Source organism: Chlamydotis macqueenii, chromosome 4 (genome assembly GCF_036417535.1).
Source record: "Chlamydotis macqueenii isolate bChlMac1 chromosome 4, bChlMac1.mat, whole genome shotgun sequence".
NCBI lineage: Eukaryota > Metazoa > Chordata > Aves > Otidiformes > Otididae > Chlamydotis > Chlamydotis macqueenii.
The window spans coordinates 55,164,906-55,189,645 of NC_141559.1; the positions used below are offsets into that span (position 1 = coordinate 55,164,906).

At 40.1% G+C, this 24,740-nt stretch overlaps 1 protein-coding gene across 1 annotated transcript in view; it reads left to right on the top strand.

Moving 5' to 3' along the window:
* SCFD2 (sec1 family domain containing 2) overlaps nucleotides 1-24,740 on the top strand; it is a 205,362-nt gene that overhangs the window by 35,767 nt on the left and 144,855 nt on the right. Inside the window, exons 3-4 of the mRNA XM_086746816.1 lie at nucleotides 1,678-1,805; nucleotides 19,722-19,897. Coding sequence (XP_086602942.1) covers nucleotides 1,678-1,805; nucleotides 19,722-19,897 — 304 coding nt within the window. The remainder of the gene's footprint in view (nucleotides 1-1,677; nucleotides 1,806-19,721; nucleotides 19,898-24,740) is intronic.

The window sequence follows — 24,740 nt, forward strand, 5'->3', positions numbered from 1 at the left end:
TATTGAGAGCTGCGTGCGTAGGAAGGGATTAGTTAACAGGCAAAGTGCTGGCCTCTTGCAATCCAAACTTCAGGCGCGCTTGTAGATGACAGTGAGACATGCCTTGTGAATGTGATGGGAACAGGATCAACAGGCTGCACTTTTAAAAAGTGATGCTGAGTGGGTAGGACTGAATTGTAATAATTGAGAAAATAGCATACCCAAGGATCCATTACTTAAGGGAGATTGTATTGGAGCATCTAGTTGCTTTGGAAGTTTCTTTCTTGTTTCTTGCACTGCCATACATTATACATCACCATGCTTTTTCTTGTGAGGAATGCCCTTGGAGCTGCTGCCCATGAACAGTGGGCAGCATCAGTGCTCAGATCACACTTGGCGGTGGAGTAGAGGGAGCTGCTGCAGGTGCCCAGGCTGCTTTGGGATGTGCTGCCTCCGTCACTGGAGGAAGGTCAAGTTGCACTATGTGAAGGAGAAATTGAAAGACTGTCAGGTCATCTGATTTTTTCCTTTCTTAAAGTGTGGCAATAGGATGAAATTTGCTCATCCTATTGAAGAAGGTTCAGAAGAAGTGTAACTCAACCTTCTTCCAACGGTCCTTCCACCCACTCAGGCTTTGACAGAGGATGTGGGTTTCTGAGATGACAGGAGTGGGGCTTGGAGATCCTCTTACCTGGTTTGGGAGATAGCACAGATTTACTAAATACAGCCCTGCCATTGCAGCAGAGTGTAAGAACAGTGGCTCTGTAATGGGCATCAAATGAATTGTTGGGGCTTTTTCTTTTCTGTGAAACAAAGCTTGTTTTGGCATGTTTATAAGCATGTTGTAAATGACATCAAAAGGTATTCAGGAGTTAAATGTCTCCTGAGGGAAAATCAGAGGGAAGCTTTTTCTTTAAAAAAAGAAAATAAATAATAAAAAATTCCAACACAGTTAATCCCAGTGTGTGGCTTTAGCCTCAGGCAAGGGTTTTTCCTCCCTTCTCCTTGCCTCCCCTACTGAGAAAACACTGAATTCATTCACAACAACAACAAATGCTGTGTCCTGGAGGAGAGAGAAGACTGACAGGGAGCTGAGTGCAGATGAGGCACACAGATTCCTAATTTAGCTTAGCAACGGTAACAATAAAAAGGAAATCTGTAAATATCTGTAAATACAGACACCATAAGGACAATTACATTCTGCTATGGATTATTATTTTCATGCAAAGAGAATCCATGAAACCCAAAGTGACAGTAGTTCCTCAAATCATGCCAACAGCCTTTAGCATTGGAAACATTTGCTTTGGGATTTAAACTCTCATGGGGATGTTAGAACCCATCCTTTCCATAGCTTTTTGGTAACTGAAGAAGTTTGGACTGTTTCTGGTATTGCCATGCTTGAACAGTGGTGTTTACTTTGAGGCTGACATGCGTATTTATTATATGTGAATATAATAGGTGAATGAACATAATATGTGAATATAAAGGTAGCAAAAAGATCTAGATTTTTTTTGGTAAAATTGTAGGAACTGTTCCACTAAGAAAAATCAAGCTTTTGTATCACTTTATTTTTGCTCGTATCCCGCCCACCTCAGAGGAGTTACTAAGTAGAAGCACTCATCTTAAAATATAAATGTTGTCTTAAGCTTACTCCATTATTCAAGCAATGTTTAGTGTAACCCTGTCATTTTCTTATAGTGATCCAGCTGCCAAAGCTCTCTGGGAGTCCTTCACGAACCTCAAACAAAAGGAAGCTGTGATGGAGGCTAGGAGACACCTTGTGGAGGCTGCGAGCAGAGAAAATTTACCTATAAAGATGAGCATGGGTGAGTAGTGTGACATACCCTTCCTTCCCTACCTAGCGGTAATGTGAAAGATGATCCCAGCTCTTCTTCTTCCACTTAACCCTCTCGGGGAAAACTCACCCTATCCTTGGTTCATGCCGATCCTTGCCAACAGATTTCGGGTGAGCATCGTGGCTCCCATAGGATCTCTCTGGTATATAAGTGAGAGGCAAGTGTTTTAAATACAGCAGCCTTAAAAAGATTGAGAGCAGGGGTGAAGCAGTGAAGTTCTATGAAGGAGGGTTTAAAAGGCATGCAAATGGTTAGCAGTGCTGCCTGTCTTTATTCTGCAAAGCATCAGAATTTGGGTATTTTTAAAAAGTCAGCAAGATTTGAAAGCAGGGATTGTGCAAATAGCAGCTGATCTGATGGAAGTTGTGCAGATCTTGCATATTATTACAGTATACAGCTAGTCATTACATTACATTACATAGGTAATGAGGTTCATGTGAAGTAAGACTGTCTGGCTCAAGAGAGTTTAAGCTGAAAAACCAGATCTGGGCACTCTTTAAACCTGAATTCTTCAAAATATTAGAGATACAGATTATAACATAATGGCTTTCAATAGCTTTTTTAGAACCTCATTCTCACTGTATATCATTCTCCATGAAATGCAGGAATTTATATAATATTAGGCTTATAAAAGCTGGTATTGCTCTATACTGCAATAATTTTTTGCATTTTATGTGCTCTAAGACTATTTTATGCTGAACTTTTCATCAAGAGAGAAAGGTCCTCATGGAATAAGAGTAATAGGCTTTCATCTGGGACTCCAGAGTAAACTGCCAAGATATTGTAGAAGAATTAGATGTACAGCCAACACATGAAGTCTTTAACAACTATAACATTTCATATATTGTATGGTCTTTACAAATACCTAGAGCATGCATTTAGTAGATTATTAATCAGAAATACTTGATCTCTGCAAGAGTAACACTGTAAGTTGTTTTAAAGAAATGGAAAGTAGCAGCTGTGAGAGAGCTATTACAAATTTGTCTGAAGGAGGTAAGGCACAGTACATAATAAAATCTTGTTTAAGCTTTCACTGATAATGCATGTGAGTATTCACTGTAATAACATTAAGAAGGCCCTACTGTTTTTCTATTATGTATGCCTTAAAAAAGATTATTAATGTTGCAATTCAGCTTCAGTTTAGAAGTAATTACTTCCTGTCTTTGAGAGGTAATGATCCATGTACCACTTTTGCTGCTTTGTGTGAATGATTAGATTAGCCACCTTTTCGTCTGTGTCCCTTTCCCATAGTATCCAGTGAAGGCTGCAATAACTTGGTTCTTAATCATATGAGCTGACACTTACTAGTGGCAACCTAAACATCTGACCTATGTGAGCCCGATATAGTGCTATATGCAGAAACATTTAAAAGTTGACGGTGAAACAAATTTCTGACACTATAGTTCCACAGACTTGGTTTTTTTTTGTTGTTGAAGTGTAGCTGTAACTTACTAATGTTTATGGAACTTTTTTATTTATTTTGTGAATTGTATATTTATCTTGCACTAGAATCATAATCCGTTGTTACCTTTGTAGTTGAACCTCAAAGGGTGAAATAAAAAAAAATCTTGTAAATTACAAACAAGAATAAAATGAGAAACAAGGAAAGGATGGCTCTGCAGTCACCAAAATCAAAACTTCTTATTGAGCTTAAATGCAGAAAACCTGAAACTCATGCCTAGATGTCACGTTATCCAATGACACATATTTATTAATGACTTTTTAGAACAGATCTGCGTCTTTACAGCATTCATTGCTCATTCATCGTGCTACAAAACATCTTAGTTTTCTGTACGAAAGCTGGAAACTGTGTTATCAATTGCTGCTTTTGCTGAGAAGGAAAAATTCTAGTGGCCTATTCTGGCCCCAGTTACTGTGTTTAGTCCAAAGGCTCCTTCCACTGTGGCTGTGATATGAGGCAACACTGGCTGGAGACAAGGGAAACGCTTTCACTCTACTCTGTGCTTAGACTTTGGTTTTTATGTTTTTACCTCAGGTTCTGCCTGTATTGGAAGATCTTGGTGGATTGCACACTGGTTTTCCCAACACTTAGGATATTTTCTGAGGTTTTTATGGCCCTAATATTAAATGTCAGAGAGTTTTTCTAGCATGAAAGTTGTCTCTTACTCTCTTTACTAAGACCAGCTGTGTCAGATGGTAAGAGTATTTTCCTTGCTACTACTTCTTTGCTTTTTTTTCCCCTGGAAATAAGGAGTGAATTACATTTGAAAGCAAAGCTTTGAATTCCATTTGGTGTAGCCGAGCCCTCCTGCAGTGGCCACCTGCCTGAAAAACTGCATCACGTATGACACTGGCCGCACGGGAGCCCTGTGCAGTGAGAGAAACTTGATCCCATCCTGTTTCTGTATTTTCAGTGCAGGAAAAATAAATTCTGTTGTTTTCTGGGCTTTCAAAGGTGTGTGTATGCTTGCCCATGTTTCCCCTGCAAGCAACGTGCCTGATGCCTGGCTTTCCTCTTGCTCTGCCTAGCTCTGTGTGGCAGGAGCTCTGACAGTTATGGGAGGACACACAGCTCAAGCATTCACTTTCTGGTGTTTTCTGAATGTGTCCTCTTCCTCCTGAGAGGGAAGGGTAGTAGGAGAACTGTAGAAGCGGACACGACTTCTCCCCAACACCCCCAAGAATCTGCAGGCCACTGGGAACTCCATCTTTTCCCATTGAAATCAGCAGAGGTGGAGAGAGGAGAGGGGTTCTGAGGAAGGAGAAGAAAGAGAAATGAAGGAAATCAACAATTTTGGCCACATTTTTTTTTTAGCTGAGTAGATTGGATCACTGCTTTCAGGTGCTCTTGATTTGCGTATTCATTTTATTAGTTGCATCAAGGAAAGTAGTAGTGGGTATGTCTGGAAGTCCTATCAACTCTTTCAGAAGGGTCCAGTGTAGAATGAAGGTGGCTTCACATATATATATATATATACACACTCTTTAAAAAAACAAACAAAATGAACAAACAATGCTTTTTAAGAACTACTTTAGCTCCATTTTGCCTCTAAGGCAATTGTATTTGTGTTTTGTATACCAAAGTGAATGCTGATGAATATCTGGGGAAGATAAATATTTGCAAGTTCTGGTCAGATATCCCATTGTGCAGGTATAAATGTGTAGCTGTAAATTATTTTGGTATAATAAAAATTCAGAAACTTATTTTATTTAAAGAATTAAGTCTCCTTTTGAAAAGCTCTTTGGAAGACAGTTTAGAAGATCATTGGAATAGCTTTTTGGTGAGATTTATAGCGTTGTCCTAAATTCAAGTGAGATCGTAAGTACTGCAAAGGGATTACTTCTACTCAGTTCTTAAAGTAAGCTGCTGCAAGGAGTTCTGCTCTGAGGCAGCAGCCTGACTTACAGTACAGCAGAAAGGTTGCTGTTTTTTCTATTCCTCTACTTCCCCTTCCCTTCTTCATAGGTCTGATGCAGATCTTAATCATCTTCTGAGCGTGCCAGCCCATGAATCGCTTGTTGAAAGCTTGGCTATTAGCATAGTATTTGGCAGTAGTAAAAACTTTGCTACAAATGTTCTTTTGTGGCTTTAGAAACACCCGTGCTCTTCTGTTTGAAAAGAGCACAGTAAACCTTGATAGAGTCTGAATTCCTTTATTGTGTCTTTTTACTGGCATGGAGACTGATGAAAGTCGAAACACTGGTATAGTAACAGAAACAAAGTGCAGTGTGCTATTACATGAGCCCTTGTTAACAGAAGAAAAGCCTTTTGGTTTCTTTCCATTTGAACTGTACAAATACAGTTTTAAAAATCAAGTTCACTGCAAAATTAGCAAAGCCTCAAGCTTTGTGAAGTAAAGAGGAGTACTGAGGTTTTTCAGATGGGCTGGTTTGTATAGGTTGAGTTCAACTCTAAAATTTCTTTGGATAGAAATGGGAAGATCCTGAAATTTTAGCCTGGAGATATGAAATAACATTTTGAGTTAGAAAAGACAGGAAAAAGTAGGTTAATACTTTATCTAAAAACATAAAGAATATAAAGAATATAAAATGCACTTTTTTAAAAAATGAAAAATTGCATTGGACTGTAATGATGTTTAACATGCTATTTATTCTTGATGAGATCAATGTAGAAATATTAAAGATTCAATACCATCAATTCCTGGCATAAACTTTAGGGATAAAAGCTAGCTGCTAAGAAAAAGAGCTGTAATAAATTAGGTAAGCCAAAGTCTCCCTCTAGGCATCGTTATGAAGCAGGAGGCTTCCCATAGGAACTTGACTGAGACATCTCAAGGAGTCCCAAATTCCTGATGACGGGTCTCACAGTGCTGCTGCAAGGGCTCACTGGGGTTCTCACAGGATTTTTCCAAGGAGAAGGGACACTGCTCGTCGCAGACCTGAACTCCTTTCATTGTGCAGCCTGAGTCCTGAGCAGGCAGTTCCTGAGTTAAATGAGTCTGCTCTTTGCCTCATCAGAAGTAACAGAAGTCCTGCAGTGTGGGACTATCTAGCCAAGTGGATTTGTTTTTTCCAGCCTGTTGCAATACTGAGTTCCTGATTTCTCCCTGTAGTGCAACTAAAAACGTAGTCTTGACCTGAAGCAAATGTTCCCAATCTCAGTAATGGTCAATATAGCAAATGCTTTGTTCCATCACTCACCCCCAGAGGCAGAAAGGCTTTTTGCTTCTCGGAGTGCTAAATGTTTTTGAAGAGTTTGGAGTGTTTCTGAAAGTTTTGGATCTATTCTTATTTGGAGGGCTTCTGTATAGGCCTTTGCATTCCCAGGAGAACACCCTTTGAGTATAGAGGGGTCAGGCATTCCCTGATAACTGTTGATGAAGATGATCTTTCTGAATAGTCACTACCACACTAAGAACTGCAGAAATAAATTGATATTAGGGCTGTTTCACTTTGCAGTATTACACTAGGATGAATTTCAGGATTTTGACCTTGTTGAGTATGAGCAGAGCGTTCACCTAACTAAATAGATCCAGTCTTCTGATAGTCATCTGGTTTTGCCAGCCTAGGACAGAGATATTGCTTCAGGCTCCAGATGTGCAAAGAATATGTAGCCTTCTGTTGTTTTTTTCTTAAGCAACGAAACTTTTCAGGTAATCTCTGTAACTCATTAGATGTAACAGAAAGGATGAAGGATACTGGCATTCCTGCTAACGAAGTTCTCTCGTTTATTGGGAGATGTGACAAAATAGCTGAGATGGAGAGATGCTGAGGAGCAGAACAGTTTGTTTGTCATCAGTAAGTGACACTGCATTTGTGTGTAGTGTTGCTTAGAAGCATCACCAGCTGTGGAACCATCTTTGCACTAACCATTACGCTTCTTTCAAAGCGGAATGCTAAATTTAGCAAGTGGTGCGTCAGTTCCTTTTTCAGTCTCACCTGCCGATCTGTAGGGTAGTTTTCTCTGTAACCACTCATTATGTCCTCGAAGACAGTAAGTAGATCCCCTACCTACTTTCATTTCTTGACACTAAACAAGCCCATCTTTTTCAGCCATTCCTTGTGCATCCTTTTCTCTAGCTTCCTAAACTATTTTATGTCATTCACTGGACCCACTGTAGTGTGTATTGTACTGTGGGGCCCAGAACTCCACACAACGCTCCAGATGCTGTCTCATGAGTACTAAACAAAGAGTTATAACCACTTCCGTCTGCCTGCCAGCTGCATTTCTGCTGATGCCACCTAGTATATGGCTCACTTCCATTGCTGCAAGGGCCTACAGCTGAGTCGTGTTCAACTTGACAGACACATTCCATCCTGAACTTTAGAAGGCTTTAGGTTACAGATACACTATTAGGCTATTGAAAATGAAACAAACACAGGAGAAGTTGAAATAAAGGCTTGGGAAATAATAATAATAAAAAAAAGACTTTACTGCAAAACGGCGTGTTGAATGTGGCAAAAGGCTTGGTAGTGTCTACAGACATCCATGAAATGTGTTAGTGAGTGCTATTGTTTCTGCAGCTGAAAAGGGAACTGGAAGCTGCTGTGTCCCAGATGTAGAGATATTGTGCTAGCAAATAATAAATTTTAATCCTCCGTGTTGGACTTTTGCTTAAACACTGGAAATGGATAAAAATGAAAGAATTTCTTATGCACAGTTAATTAAGCTTGCTGCTGTTAACTGCATTTGTTTTATTTGGGGAAGAACTTGAGGACTGGAAAAAAGTTACTGTGCCAGGTCCAGACACAGACTGTGACTCTCTAATACCAATGAGTTTAAAAGTGAAGGAACTGTTGAGTGCTGGAGCAGTGCAGTTTATATGAGGAAGATGAAAAGTCTAAAGGGATAAAGGCGGCTGTAGGTAGCTGAAGGTTCTTATCCAGCTCTGTTGATCTCATAGCTGCTCAGCTGAATGAGTCAATTATCTTTCTTTTAAACAGCTTACCAGTTTCTTTCCTTCTGTCTCTCACCTTTCCTTTCTCCCTTCCCTTAAATGGTCTTTCAGTAGCTTATGCTCCTTTATGACTTGAGAAAAACACCACTTTGCATCTACCTGTTATTTCTGCACTGGTTTGTCTGTCTTTAATGGCAAAGTATCAATTTGACTCCTAAAGTGCAGGTTTTTCTGGGAAGTGTCCACACTAAAATCTGTCTCACTGAGGAGAGAAGTGAGGAAAAAATGTTGATAGAACCTCTGTATCATTTACACATCCCAGCTGAAACAAGTACCTTGAAATACCAAATCTTCTTCTTAATTGTTGAGATGAAAAGAACGGTGTGGAACTTGCAACCCCCCTGGGTTCTCCTACTGCAACAACAGTTACAGCTTTGGGGAATGGGTTTGGAAGTAGTCCTGGGAGTTATTAAGTCCTGCCTTCTGGTTAAAGGAAACATGCCTAATTTAGACAAGGAGATTGATAGGTAATACGAAGTGCACTTATGATGAAATGAAATAAATTTTAAACAAAACAGGTTAGCAGGGATGTACTAATCCAAAACTGAAATTACTCAGAATAGTATTAGGAAAAAAATAGTATTTTTATAAAGCATCATATATTTCCTCTATTGCAAAACTTTTATTTGGAGGCAAAATTTCACCCTCAATATTTTAGGATGGTATTCATTGCAGATAACTGTAAATGGCTTTTGCTGTTCTTGTTTAGGAAATCAAGTGTTGCTCAGATTTGTTCTGAGTGTTGTGGGTTGTTTTGGTTTTTTTTTGCAGGTGTTTTTTTTTTTGTGAAGTGTTTTGGGTTTTTTTTTGTTTTGTTTGTTTTTAATAACTAGACTACTGCAGTATGCATAATGTGAATTTACCTTATAAAACCAAGAAGTGTAATATTGGGACTACTCAAACTTATTTTAAGTTAAATGAAAGACTTCAGTTGGCTCTGAAGTAGCAAGCACCATGTTTTACCCTAAGCACTTGTTATATTTTTAAGATTTTTTTATTCTGTGACTTAATATTCTTGCAGAAACAACAGGTTTTGTGTTAAGTTAGTTTACAAAGTTTCAGTAAAGGTATTTTTGTCTCTTACTACAGCCTTGTCATTGTTCAGTGAATAACCTACTGCATGCTAAATAGTCTCCTCTGGTACGAGATGGGTAATGGTTCAAGCCTCAGTAAAATTGTAGAGTATGTCACATTTGTGTCTCATACCTCATGTACTTCACACTTGACTGCTATAAAACAGCAGATGGAAGTGAAACACAGAACCCTGTGCAGTGATGTGAAACAGAGAAATATGCTGGTAGTATGTTATCTTTGAGTAAATTGTAGTTGGCACATGGATGCAGCACTATTTGGCTAACCTGACTGTTCCTTTTAAGAAGGGAGTGTGATGACAATAGTCTTTCTATGTGTCTGGAATTTTTTGATAAAGGGGTTTTTTTTTTAAGTGTTTTTTTTTTTTCTTTAAATGTCAATTTTTGTTATAGACAATAAACCCAAACACTTAAATATGAACTTGTTGCCAGATCTCCTTCCGTGTCTGGTTATGATTAGAGTTTAAGATAAATCTAAAAAATTTAAAAGAAAACAGAAGTGTGTTGCTCTTGCAGCAGTTCTGCAAATATTTCATTTCATTATTTATATTCTTTGCTAATGTAATACTGCAAAGCTTATATAAACTTCAGTATGAAGTCTTTTTGTCTCAATAAAAGTGCTGTGAAAAGCCTATATTAATGTGGTCTTTCTCTAGACAATTTACATAATGTTCACAATAATTAGGAGTAACTATCAGTGTACAGATGAACACTTGTGAAGTTTTGAAGCTAAGATTTAATGTAAATGTACATTGTTATTATTTTTTTACACTGTGTATGTTCAAAAGGAGATGACTTTGTGAGTTAAAAGCTTAAAAATTTAAGTAACATTTACTTGCAAATGTGTTTAGTTTATTGTAGGACATGCTTAAAGGTTTATCACAAATGTGAAGCTCCACTTCTAATACTTACAGCCATGCTTTATAAAGCATGAGTGAGTTACGGTGTTTCTACAAGTCTAAACAAACTTCTTTTATATCAAATAAACCAAATTGCTGAGGAAAGGCTGAAATGCTTCTTCCAGTTTTTGATTACCCATTAGTCAGTAGTAGGTATAAAGCTAGATCAATAATCTTGCTATATAGAAATAAGCTGATTCTATGTTTATATAAATATATTAAAAATGTCTAAAAGGAAAGGATTAAAAATACTATTAGTTAGTTACTGAACAGTGATGCCATTTCCTGAAATGAAGTAATTGTTTTGCCATCTTCTGTTCTGTGATAAAATTTATTTGGGGGTTGGTTTTGGGTTTTTTTTGTGGTTGTTGTTTTTGTTTTTTTTCCCCAGATAAACACCAGAGATTTTTTTTATTGACTAAGTTTACTTTATTTTTTGCTGATGTTGACTTCTATTATATTTTCTCAGTCTTGAAAAGAAATATTTTTAAGTTTTGAATTTTAAGGAGTTTGTTGGTTTGTTTTTTTTTAAAGGCACTGTACTTGTAGACTGTCCATTTGTGATGATCAAGACATGGTTAAAAACACAGAAGCAGGTCCCTTAAGACTCTTTGAACCTGGGTGAAAAATAAAACACTTACTTTTTAAATCCAAGAAAACAAAATTTACTGCAATTGCTGTTATTTAGTAGAGAAGCAGCCTAGTTGGAAATAAGATACAACTTGTTGTACGTGTCTGATGTAATATCTTCATTTACTAGGGTGTGCCACCCATAATGACTGTGTTTGACATCAGCAGGAGAGTTCATGAACCTGGGGTGGGAGATGCCAGTTGTGGTGTCTGCTTGGCACGCAACGGAAACATACGGCACCTGCAGTTTCCTGGAACATTGGGGCAGTTGTGGACATCAGCATTAAGGACCGTGCTTTGTGTGTCTTAGGAGATGACAGAAGGGGCTTCAGAATTTTTTTTTATGTTAAGAAAGGAGACATCTAGTTAAAAAAACGGGGGGAACAAACTTGAAGAAAGTAGCTGAAAGTTATATAGAAGTAGAAGGAGCAAAGTGTCACTGAGAACGGCCTGTGCTGAAGGATTTAAATTAAAGATAGAGTACGTGCTGGTGTCCTTGCAAATTCTCTTCAGTGTAAGACATGAGGTGGAACGTGGCAATAGAGTAAAACTGGGTGCTTGCTCAGTGCTTTTTTCCAAGCATAATTGTGTAAGTCTCATCATTCAGTCTCGCGAAGGATGACTCGTTACACAAGAGACATGGTGAATTTCATATGTATATACTCATACATCATGTTTTCCATCCCTGTTTATTTGCTCACCACCCAAAATGAATGTTAGGGCATTCTCAGCTGCAAAAGTCTTCCAGAAATCATCAGAGAAATACTCAGTCCTGTGAATAACGTACCAAAGAAGAAGAATGACCTCCCTCTCTCTGGGACAGCACGCCAAGAACACAATGAAGTACTCAGTGTCTGAAAACATATGTCTTGGTGCTAAATGAGGACATGCACAGGCCACCTGAAATCCTTTGGGCATGTTATTTTAAGACAAGCAAGTTGATTCATTTCTGTGAGAAGTTTAAAGCGTCCAGGAGATCATTCAACCCAATTTGCAGATTTCAAGTCCCTTTACAGTCAGTGAACTACTGTTTTCAAGGATTACTGTTTTTTAGGGATGGAGACCCTCTGGTTGGTACTTGGCCTAGTATTCAGTATTTATTAACCTGGTGGAAGAGGCGAAAAGCAAGGTCATAAAATATGACCGTGATACATATTTAGTCAAGATTAAGAAGGGGATTTGAGAAACTCTGGTGTACCAATATTCAATCAGAAGTTTAATATAGATGGCAACCTTAGGAAGCTTAATTCTGGAAGAAAAGATTTCTCCTATTTATTCAAACAGTTCTGAAAGCTGCTTTAATATTTGGGAGGACAACCAGAGACTATTGTAGATGCTGGCTAGAGATGGTTGTTACATTTTTGTTCATACTGATTTGACAATGAAAAGGGGAAACTGAATGGTAGAGAGCACAAAGAAAGAAATAATGGATTGAAGTTGCCATACATTTAAAAACAAAGCTCTGATGGATGAAAAAGAAAAAATTATCAATCCGTATTGAGACATCTAAGCTACCACTTATGTTTGTGAAAGCTTTCTGAATGTACTGGAAAATGTGAAACTGTAGATAATCTAGGAGTCGTAAATCATAACTGGGGTCATATTTAGGCACCTGCATTTAGGTGAAAATCTTGATGATTATATTAGAGTACTTTAGTTACATTTGTCCCACCTAATTGATTAGGTTTATTTGTTTTAAGGCACCTAAAATAATTTTGAAAGAATAGTAACAGAACTGGCATGATTTTCATTTTGTAATAAAAAACTGAGGCTAATTAGGAGAGAAGGCTAAAATAGCATATGGCACTTGTGTGAATATAAATGAACTATCTAGGAACACTTAAAACAAGGATTTAATGATGCCATACATACCTATTGATTAATAATAAACTGCTTTTGAGATAACTAACTCAACGCTACAGCTGATGAGACTGGAGCAAAGTTGAGTTAGATGTTCAGACTCCCATGGCAAGTGTTAGTTGAGTAGTAAATAGAGTTCAGCTTTTTTTTGTTCTGGGTATATATCTCTATTCCAGAATTTGCTAAACCTCAACATAGTTGTCACCATTGTCAATGGCTCCTACATCCTTGAAAGCCACTGCTATACACACCTTCAGACATGTGACAGGTGAGAGGCTCTGCCTCCCTGAAGATCCATCACTCGAGTGACTTGAGATGCACCGGAAAACCAACAACGGGCAGGGAACGATGACCTCCAATGTCTACATCCTGCAGCTATCCTGGCCTCAAGTTGCAGCAGGGCAAGTTTAGATTAGATATTAGGAAACACTTCTTTACTGAAAGAGTGATCAGACACTGGAACAGGCCCAGGGAAGTGGTGGAGTCACTATCCTTGGAGATACGTGTAGATGTGGCACTTCAGGACATGGTTTAGTGGACATGGTGGTGTTAGTTTGATGGTTGGACTTAATGATCTTGAGGTCTTTTCCAACCTTAAAGATTCTATGTTTCTATATTGCTAAAGTGGCAGGAGGAATGGGGGTCAGAAAGGGCCAGCGAGGAATGCAGATTGGTCACTGCTCTTTCTTGGTGTCCTAGTGCTGCTGGGGGCATGCTGCCACTGCCATGCAATTTGGGGTGCACTTCAGGGGCTGCTCAAACCCCCACAATGGACTTATCCTGGGGTTGCTGTAGTGGGGACTTGCTGCTTGTGCGCATACCTGCTTCCATGGGGTTATCTGGATACTAGTGCTCCTGCAACGGAAAAGGGAGCTTACAAGTGACCATGAGCCTCAGAGCAGATGGGTTTGTGTTTGTGGTAGATGAGGATACGCTCTTAGAAATAAGCCTGTGACATCTGCTTTCAGTCTGTTGTTAGTGCTCTTCAGGTCCAGAGTCTTACTCTGGAGAAGCCAGCCAAACAGCGTCTCATACTGGCCTACTTTTCATCTCTCCAAAGAACTGGGGAGTAGTTTGTGGTGTTCTTTTTTTTTTTTTTATTAACAATTTAAGGACTGGATGACTTTTAAAGTTAAGTAAACAAAAGTTGAGGTCAAATTATTTTTGCGACATTTGGTGTTAGAGTGTTACTGAAACTTCCGAAGAAGTACAAAAGCATTTTGGGTTAATAACATCTGGAAATTACACTAACAAGGAGACAAGGGGCGTCATCTGTCCTACTAAATTGCTCTCGCTTAGTTTGCAAAATATCTAACTCCCTTAGCAGTACTGTTGCCCAGTTGGCTTCGTGGAGTATGGGAGCTTTCTACATTCCTCGCAAGTATCCGGCGTTGGACATGATCAGAGGCAGGCTACTGGGAGAAAAACGTCTATATTCCTAAGATTGCAGATTAAGAAAATTATTTATTTTTAATTTTTCAGCCCTCTACTGCCTTGAAAAAAAGCTCGCCTGTGAACATGAGTGTGCCACGGTCATTTCTTATTTGTGGTTCTGTCAAGTGAAAAATGGACCTCAGAAAAAGTGCTCTAGCCAGTGAAGCTCAAACTGTGTTCTTGCTTAAAACTGAACTAAGTTTAAAGCTATGTGTATTTGGCGGTTCCTGTAGTCTTGGAAAAGCGTCCACTTATTTATTCAATTGGTCACAAAATGTACTTTCCTCTTTACTTGTTTTCATGTCCCTATGGAGATAATTAACTAAGTGTTAGATGAAAAAATAAGGACTGTATGTTTGGAACAGCACATTGATAATTCTGACCTTTGCTCTTTAGACACTTCGTTCATCCATAAATCTTCATGTAAAAAGAAAAAATAAAAGCACTTTGGGATTCTGAATTTTAAAAATTTACTTCTACTAGTAAATATATCTTGAAAAATAATTATTTTCTTGAAGCGATGCCTGCATTACACTATGTAGACTGCAGCATTAATTTAAAATGGAAAAAAGTGGTTCTGTGGAATCATGTCTTGATGTCTACAAATGTGGTTTGTCTAGTTAACTTCTTGTTTAACTGTTGAGGTGAAAGTCTTTCTGTTGCACTCAGGCTACTCTCACTACTCAAAACTAGATTTTTTGACAGACCTTTATTATCATTTGCTGGTAACTCCTGGAATTCAACATCTGTATGTCCCAGTATGTTTGCAAATTAATTATCATAAGAGTGAAGGATTAAAAGAGGGCATTTGAGTTGGATTAAATCTTGTGAGCATTTATGCAGCTGCTCATTAGACGCTCATCAAACCCTGGGTTAGAACAAGTTAAATTTGTTTGGTTCCATTTTTGTGTTCATAAGGTTGATTAATACAGCGATATGTTTCTTAAAGTCTTGTGTAAATATATTCGTGCTTCATTTATGCCCATTGATTTTAGACCCTTAATGTAAACCTTTTCTGTGCATTTGTAGAGATCCCTATTTTTTTTTTCCCAGATGGGGCAGGGAACTCATGTAGGCCAAGCATTTCTATTTTGCTTTCCTAACTTAAGTTCTCTGTCACCTTAATCGTTAAAGTAACCTCTCTGTGCATGCAGCAAAATTTTGAGTTAAACTTCCAGGAAAGGGGGTGATTGGAGCTGCACGGAGTGCTCCAGGCTGAGAAGGTTTGTACTGAGGCATCTCTATGGCCCTGTTTTTACTGTAACTGTGTCACCTGGTATGGATTGTACCTGCTTTTTTACAATGAGAAGGCCTAGACATTATTTCCTTCTTCTGTCATTTCCAGGTTTTAACTCCCAATTTAAAGTAGATGCTCTTATCCTAGCCTCAAAATGCATAATTTTGCACTTTATATTGTTAAATTTCATCCCACTTACATTAGTCCAGTGCTCAAAGCAATCCAGCTGTGCCTTCTACTCTTTCTCCATGATGTTAATGATGTTTCTACTCTTTCTCCATGATGTTAATGATGTTTCTACTCTTTCTCCATGATGTTAATGATGTTTCACAACCTTGTGACAGCACTCGTTTTGGTACTGTTTAGTACCAAAATTTGTACTACATGTATGTACACGTGCACACAAGCACAATCTCATTTTACCTTTTCTTTTTATATGCTAGTACTCCTCTATTGCATATTACTTGCCATCTACTTTTGAAAGTTTCTTAGGTATCTTACAGTTCTTCCAGCCCTAGTCTTTTCCCCTTTAAATACAATTATGGTGTAGTGAATGCTGTGCTAAACCCATGTGCATTATAATTAATTCATTAATTGACTACATATCAGTTTAACATGACATTCTTTGATAAATATACTTTGCATTTTATCCCACTTTTTTTTCACTTACTCTGTGATCTAAGGTATTTTTTTCTCAGACATTTGTCCTGAAGCTTTTCATACTCCAGACATCAGACTAATAAGGCAGCTAATTTTCATCATTTCTTAGGCATAAATATTAGTTTTCTCCTTTCCTAGTCTAGCCTAGTCCCTATTATCTCTTCCTTTTTATCCTCAGTTTATCAGATTACTGAAATACAGAGCTGCTTCATCACAGTGATTTTCAGTGTTTCCTGGCCACAACTAGCTCTTCAGTAGGGAGACTGGTACCTAGTGCATCATGTTTCTGTTACTTCTGTAATGTCCAGTTTTGTTCCCTACAATGTTTTTTTCATTCTGTTGCCCAAGATTCTTGCATTAGACACAAATAATTTGATTGTTCCTAACTAACCATTCACAGTTTCTTAGATAAATTAATTCCTGCACTACCTACAGCATCAATCTGTCAGCGCTACTGTTTTCCTTCCCTGCTCCCCATCCTCCTTTGTTTGATTAACTTTAGAGTTTCACTGTGAGACTTCCCAGTCACTACCTACTAATTTTATCCTTTCTGCTGTACTTGGAAAGAAGTGAAGCTCTGAAGACTGCAATAAGGTCTCCCCGGAGCCCCCTCTTCTCCAGGCTGAACGGCCCCAACTCTCTCAGACTGTCCTCACAGAAGAGATGCTCCAGCCCTCTGATAATTTTTGTGGCCCTCCTCTCTCCAACAGGTCCATGTCCTTCTTATGTCGGGGGCTCCAGAGCTGGATGCAGCACTCGAGGTGGGGTGTCACGAGAGCAGAGTAGAGGGGCAGAATCACCTCCCTCGACCTGCTGGCCACGCTTCTTTTGATGCAGCCCAGGATGTGGTTGGCTTTTTGGGCCACAAGCACACATTGCTGGCTCATATTGATCTTTTCATCCACCAGCACACCCAAGTCGTCCTTGTCAGGGCTGCTCACAATCCATTCTCCACCCATGCTACATGCTACACTTGATAACTAGTAAAGGCAAAGGTTACTTCCCAGACAATATGAAATTCCTGATGTTTGTGCAATAAAGTTAACAATACTTTTAAGTCCTTTAAGGGAGGTTGAGGTCATACTTCTTCCCATAAACAAGAATTAAAAAATGAACAAGTGCTTTGTCAGCATAATGTAATCCTCATGAGTCAGACCTTAGTGCTCCAACAGACATCTGGCTATGCATAGGTGTAGGGTTTTGGAGGACAGTATGACCATGATGAAGCAGGAAGGGACAAGAACAGGTCAAGACACTTACACTGCAGTCTTTTCTGCCAGTAATTGCCATCTTCTGCCTGTGAATCTCTGGATTTGCTTTAGAAGAACAAAATGACAGTTGAAATATGATGATGTGGTTGGCATCTATCTTGTTTTGATTTCATAGCACCTGTCTGCCACATTGCAATACAAAAGGACTTGAAACAGCAGAGGAGCTTTAGAAAAATGAAAGGCTGGGATTAGATTAAATTTAGTCTGCTTTGCTGAAATCTCCCCCTGTGAGCAAGTGGCAGGAAAGGTGGTGAGGATTTAGGCCTCAGGAAAGGTAATTTAATTGCTGATTACCACCAATCACTTTCCCACATTCCTTTCCTTATCTGCTGAAACAGTTGTGTTCATCAGCCAGCTTTTCAGGGAGCTTTCTGTGTAGAAATTGGCTGGAACTATTGAACTCTGGATCTGAGTGGTTCCATGGATATTGTAAATAATCACAGATGAGATGCTAGACTCTTTAATGTCAATGTAAGTTTTGTTAATGACTTACTTAGATCAGGATTTCACTTATGTTTACATATATATTGGACTTTCTTTTGGTGGTACTCTGAGGGTGGGAAAGAATTTGATTGTTTATCTAAAATGGTGCTGAATGGATCTCAGACTGATCCAGAGCTGCATCTGGATTCACTTTCACAAGGGACAATATGGAACAAAACTCCTGAAAAATTATTTTTTTTAAATTGAAATCAGAAGTCTTGAAAGCCCTCCCATTTTACTGTTTCACATGAGGGAAGGGCTGGCAACTTCATGTTTTCTCAATTGAAGCAAGTTACCAGATTTTGAATATGCTCCGATGTCTCAGGACTGCTATAGGTAATAATGCAGTCATTATCAAAGGTATGCTGCAAGGCATCATGGGCTGACACTATCAAATCACCGTGTAACTCTGCCTAACACAGCTTTAAAAGAAATAAAACAAGACTGAAAGCGCCAGTGTTTAGTCTAAAAACACACATGGCTGTGGCTGCTGTTTTAGCCTATGTGGGCTAACCATGGAAGCCTTTTGTCAGCTCTCTGGCCTACGGAGTGGTGTCAGCCTGATTTGTGTGTTAATTTGCTGACTTTTCGGTTTGATGCTTTCCATTAAAATTCACATAAAGACCCTGTGTGTTTCTGCTTTATTTAGTAGCTTTCCCTAATCTAAATGCTCTTCCAAAGATTGCCCTTGGTATCACTGAAACTAAGAAAAAGTGCTTTCAACATTTATTCACTGTTGGAATCATTTATTCACCATTTATATGATCCTGAAAGGATGGAGGCAGATGGAGAGCCTTGTAAAGTGATGATATAATGCAGAGAAGAAATTCTCAAATGCAGAGAAGAAATACAGTGGCAGTCTTGCAAGATCTTTCCCTTATGGAAAAATACTGAATAAAATGATCAGTGGTATAAGCCATGAACTGCCTAGCGCCTTCCTGGCACCAAAGCTTGTCCTGTTTAAGTTAAAAGGTCCCCCTCACTCCATCTCACATGTCTGTGCTTTTTAGGTCTAGTTTTCCTGAGGAAGATGACTCGTTACTGGCAGAGGCTGCCAGAAACCAGGAAACAGCCATGGATTGGATCTCAGTCCAGATTTGCAATTAGGATGGTGTTTTGACACCATTTTCCTTGCGTGTTGATGGCATGTGTGATCGCCTGTCATGATTTTTTTGGGGCAGATGAGGTACTCTGGACCTTCCTCCGCAGAAGAGGTCACTTCTAAAATATAAATAGATTGATCAGTTTAGCTGGCACTTTAATGTTGGATGAAATAACTGCTAATTCTGCGGTGTTTGTGGGCCTGAATGACTCCCCTTATGCTCTTCTATTAAGGAGAGATCTACAGGCCAATGTATGGGCACTGGGGTGTTTATCTTCAAGTAACAGGTGAAATCATCTCAGAAACTGAAGAGTCACGCCTTGGAAGTGTCCCTTCTAAGAACAGCTCCAGAAAACAGTTCCTTGAATTACTAACATTCTAACATACTAACTCTATTTTTTGAGTCAACGCAGGTCAAAAATGCGCCCTCCGGAAGCATCTGGAGGCAGAAGGCTCACAAATTCCCATTGGACTTTCGATAAAAATAGAAAGATTGACCATTGTTTAGAAGTAGCTGTCAAATATTATTTCCATAGCTTAAAGGACCGTCCCTCTATGTCTGGAAACAAAAAATGGTCTTATCCTTTATATCAGCAATTTTTGTGTATTATTAAATACCTGCCACACCACATACCTTAAGCCACAATTCATGGATGAAGTAAGTCTTTGTTCTGACCTGTTGCTGCAGCTTGAAACTCCTAGTGATTGCAGCGTTGTGAGGATCAGGCTCACAGTGGAGGGAGCCTCTAAAGTTCTCTATAATTCGTTCACTATAATTTTAAAGGTCTAGGTTTGTATTTGCCACCACTGAATGCCATGTCCTGTTTTCATTTCCACAGGCAGAGTCACCCCAGAACAGCTCAGCTCATATATTCAGCTTTTCAGAAATAATCTCAAAGCTTTGGAGAACCATTGTGGTCTTCTACAGCTTGTGCTGGCCACAGTCCAGACTTTGAAACACCCTCAGACTTCCAAATGGGACAACTTCCTTGCCTTTGAGAGACTACTTCTGCAGGTACATATTGTGTGATTTATTTGACCTAAGTAGAAGTGTTTTATTTAGTTTTTTGAATTCTCATTGAATTCTGGGGCTTGTATTTTTTGTGAAAATACGATGTTGGATGTCTTGCTAAAAAGCTGTTCCTTATTGCCAAACTGGTAAAAGGAACAGAAACCTGCATAGTTAATCTTTCATAGTTTTGTCCAAGAATAATTTTATGAACAAAAGGGTAGACATTAAAGGTCAAGTACATAAATAATCCGAATTGGGTGGCAGTTTTACATCTATATGAAATTTCAAGATGATATAACTTTTAACATTAGATAGGATTGTTATTATTATTATCACTACTATTCTGAAGATGCTTCTTGAGGTAACATGCTGAATCAAATGCAGAGAGGGCTTTGTTACTATGTGAGTGTAAAACTTCTGAAATTTACTGAGCAGATGAAAGCATATAGGAAATTCCATGCACAAAGAGAGTGAGGTTTCTCTTGCTCACAGCTGTCAACTACCCTCAGCTTTTCCCACCACCACTTTTTTTACGGCATCCTGTTGGTGACCACAGTATTATTTACATACCATTTTGTATCACATTTGGATTTCTCTCAGGAAATTAAGAGTTAGTGGTATATTGAACTCTATCCTACTAACCTTTGGCACTGTACCAAACAAAGGAAGAGTTTTTCTAAGAACCTTATAGAGTTAATTTCTGCTGAAATTCAGGGAAAGCTCAAACTTTCCTCCCTGTGCTGTCTCTTCTGCCATTGTGTTGTTTTTAGAACCATCTTCTGAATTCCTTGCAAGAGGCAAGTCTTCATGAGCTAATCTCTAATGAAGTCAGTCAGCCCTAAATGAGTGAAGAACATAGTGTGGACCTCAACTGAAACCAGTTTTTACTTCTTTTGTAAAAATCAGCTGTCTTTGTCTAGATGTTGAAAACAAACCAACAGCCTGACTCTCTCTATGATCTCTGGCAGCAGAATATAATCCCAGGTCCTTTGTGGAGACTCAGCCCATATTTCATACCTTTGTAGTCAATCAATTTCTCTGACATTTGGGGGGCAAAAACTGCAAAACTTAAATAGTAGAAGCTCTGATCTACATTATTTTAAAAAAAGCTATTCTCTCTTGGTAAGACTGAAATATTTTTTAATAACATAGGCAGCCTTCTTTCTCTAGTTAAGAAACAAGTACATCTCAGCTAAAAGAACTCATTGCAACCATTCTTTGGTTTGTCTGCACTGTAGAGCATGGGACTGACAGCCCATAGTCCCCTTCTCTCTCCTGCAGTGACTCATATCACATAGCTCTTCTCAGAAACTGGATAAATTCCATCTTAAACCAGTTCAGCTTTAGAATCAAAATAAAGCTGCAAGATCAGCAGTGTTTTCACAACAACAGACAGCTGCTTATATAAAAGCCATGCTGTAAATCATCAGGGAGTGGAAAAACAGTTAAAAAACAACCAAACTATATATTTCATAAAAAATAAATGTATAACAAGCACTCTTATAATCGTAGGTGGCTTTGGATTATACCCACTGCCTTCCACCCATCATACTAAGGTAAAATGTGTTAGCCAAAGCAAACTTTCTAGGCTAACATTTGTAGCTGTTCCTTAAGCACATACTCATTTTCAGTAGTTCAAACAACAATTATTTTGAATTACACAATCTGTACAGTATGTATCCTTTTGCTGACTCTGTTTTGAAGACAGAGGAGACAGAGACATGCATTATCTGCTTCTGAGCATGTGGCCTGTCTCTGATCTGCTGACAGGGATTTGTAGGAAGAACAAAATACTGAGAGACCCAGAAGACGTTACAGTGGGAATGACTGGTACCTAGCACTCTGCACTAAATTTGATGCCATGGTAATTTATTTCAGCACTACTATGAGAAATTCTTTAGTATAATTGTTATATTTCAGATATTTTAAAGTAATAAATCTTTAAAAATCCTCAATAAAAAGTAATTGTTTCAACACGAAAGTAGTATTGTTACTATCCTGTATTGGAACCACTTAGAGGACAACTGTTTGTGAAAGATCTACTGGGAGTAATACTGTTAGACTCAGACAATGTAGGAATTCTAGATTTTTCGTTGGTGGATGCATGTCAGTCTCCACCTGATGCCAAAGGAGATAACCCAGTATAAACAGCTGGTATTAGAACTCTCAAATTTCCCCCCAAAAAGTAAATCTGCACAGTTTTGGCATTACTTTCATTACTGGATCTCTCTGCTGGGTCTTATGATTCTCTGCTTAGTCTACTTTGTGCTTTTCAGAAAAACCACATTGTTGACATGAAACCTTTAGTCTAACTCTTACATTGAATAACCTCATACATTTTTCTTATTCTCTTTACTCCTTGATTCACTCCTTTCAGTTGCTCTTAGAATTATAGAATGGTTAGGGTTGGAAGGCACCTTCAGAGGTCATCTAGTTGAACCCCCCTGCAAGAAGCAGGGACATCCCCAACTAGATCAGGTTGCTCAGAGCCTCATCCAGCCTGGCCTTGAACGTTTCCAGGGATGGGGCATCCACCACCTCTCTGGGCAACCTGTTCCAGTGCTCTACCATGCTCAGTGTAAAAATTTTATCCTAACATCTAATCTAAATCTACCTCCCTCTATTTTAAAACAATTACCTCTTGTCCTGTCACAACAGGCCCTACTGAACAGCTTCTCCTCATCTTTCCTGTAGGCCCCCTTGAGGTACTGGAAGACCGCTATAAGGTCTCCCCGAAGCCCCCTCTTCTCCAGGTTGAGCAGCCCCAACTCTCTCAGCCTGTCCTCACAGGAAAGGTGCTCCAGCCCTCTTATCATCTTCATGGCCCTTCCTCTGGACCCTCTCCAACTGGTCCATGTCCTTCTTATGCTGGGGGCACCAGAACCGGATACAGTACTCCAGGAGGGGTCTCACCAGGACAGAGCAGAGGGGGAGAATCACCTCCCTTGACCTGCTGGCCACGCTCCTCTTGATGCAGCCCAGGATGCGGTTGGCCTTGTGGGCTGCAGGGGCACATCGCCAGCTCATGTTAAGCTTCTCATCCACCATCACTCCCAAGTCCCTCTCCTCAGGGCTGGTCTCGATCCATTCTACCCCCAGCCTATATTTGTGCCTGGGATTGCCATGACCCAGGTGCAGGACCTTGCACTTGGCCTGGTTGAACTTCATGATGTTGGCACAGGCCCATCTCTCCAGCCTGTCAAGGTCCCTCTGGATGGCATCTCTCCCTTCCGGTGTGTCAATGGCACCACACAACTTGGTGTCATCAGCAAACTTGCTGAGAGTGCACTCTATCCCACTGTCCACGTCACCAACAAAGATGTTGAACAGGGCCGGGCCCCACACGGACCCCTGAGGGATGCCACTCGTGACTGGTCTCCACATGGACATCGAGCTGTTGACCACCACTCTCTGAGTGCAGCCATCCAGCCAACTCCTTATCCACCGAGTGGTCTGTCCATCAAACCCATGTCTCTCCAGTTTAGAGAGAAGGATGTCGTGCAGGACAATGTCAAATGTCTTGCACAAGTCCAGGTAGATGGTATCCATTGCCTGTCCCTTGTCCACCAATGCTGTCACCCCGTCATAGAAGGCCACCAAATTGGTCAGGCATGATCTGCCCTTGATGGAGCCATGTTGACTGTCACCAACCACCTCCTTGCTCTCCATGTGCCTTAGCATGATTTCCATGAAAATCTGCTCCATGACCTTACCAGGCCCAGAGGTGAGGCTGACTGGCCTGTAGTTGCCCGGGTCTTCCTTATTCCCCTTTTTAAAAATTGGGGTTATGTTCCCTCTCTTCCAGTCATCGGGGACCTCACCAGACCGCCAGGACTTCTCAAATACGATGGCCAGCAGCTTGGCAACTTCATCTGCCAGTTCCCTCAGGACCCACGGATGCACTTCATCCAGTCCCATGGACTTGTGCACCTTCAGGTTCCTCAGATTTCCCGAACCTGCTCTTCCGGTACAGCGGGCGGTTCTTCATCCTCCCAGTCCCTGTTTGTGCCTTCCACAGCTTGGGTGGCGAGACAAGAGCCCTCATCAGTGAAGACTGAGGCAAAAAAGTTATTGAGTACCTCAGCCTTCTCCACATCCCGGGTAACCAGGACACCGGTTTCCTTCCAGAGGGAGCCTACATTCTCCTTGGACCTTTTGTCCCCTACATATAGAAGCCTTTCTTGTTGTTTTTGACATCCTTGGCCAGATTCAATTCCATCAGGGCTTTAGCCTTCCTCACCTGATCCCTGACCACTCAGACATTCTCTTTGTAATCCTCCCAGGCTACCTGTCTCCGCTTCCACCCTCTATAGGCTTTCCTCTTTACTTTCAGTTGGTCCAGGAGCTCCTTGCTCATCCACACAGGCCTCCTGGCCTTTTTGCCCAACTTGTTCTTCATTGGGATGCACCTCTGCTGAGCTTGGAGGAGGTGCTCCTTGAATATGGACCAACTTTCCTGGGCCCCTCTTCCCTCCAGAGCTGCCTCCCATGGCACTTGGCCCATCAGGTCCCTGAAGAGGCCAAAGTCTGCCCTCCTGAGGTCTAGGGCAGAGAGCTTGCTGTGTAGTTTCCTCACTGCCCTGTGGATCTTGAACTCCACCATGTCGTGGTTGCTGCAGCCAAGCCTGTCCTTCAGTTTCACATCCCCAACCAGTCCCTCCCTGTTGGTGAGCACAAGGTTGAGCGTGGCACCCCTCCTTGTCGGCTCCTCTATCGCCTGCAGGAGGAAGTTGTCATCCACGCATTCCAGGAACCTCCTGGACTGCCTGTGCCCTGCCGTGTTCTCTCTCCAACAGATGTCAGGGTGGTTGAAGTCCCCCATGAGGACCAGGGCTTGTGACCGCGA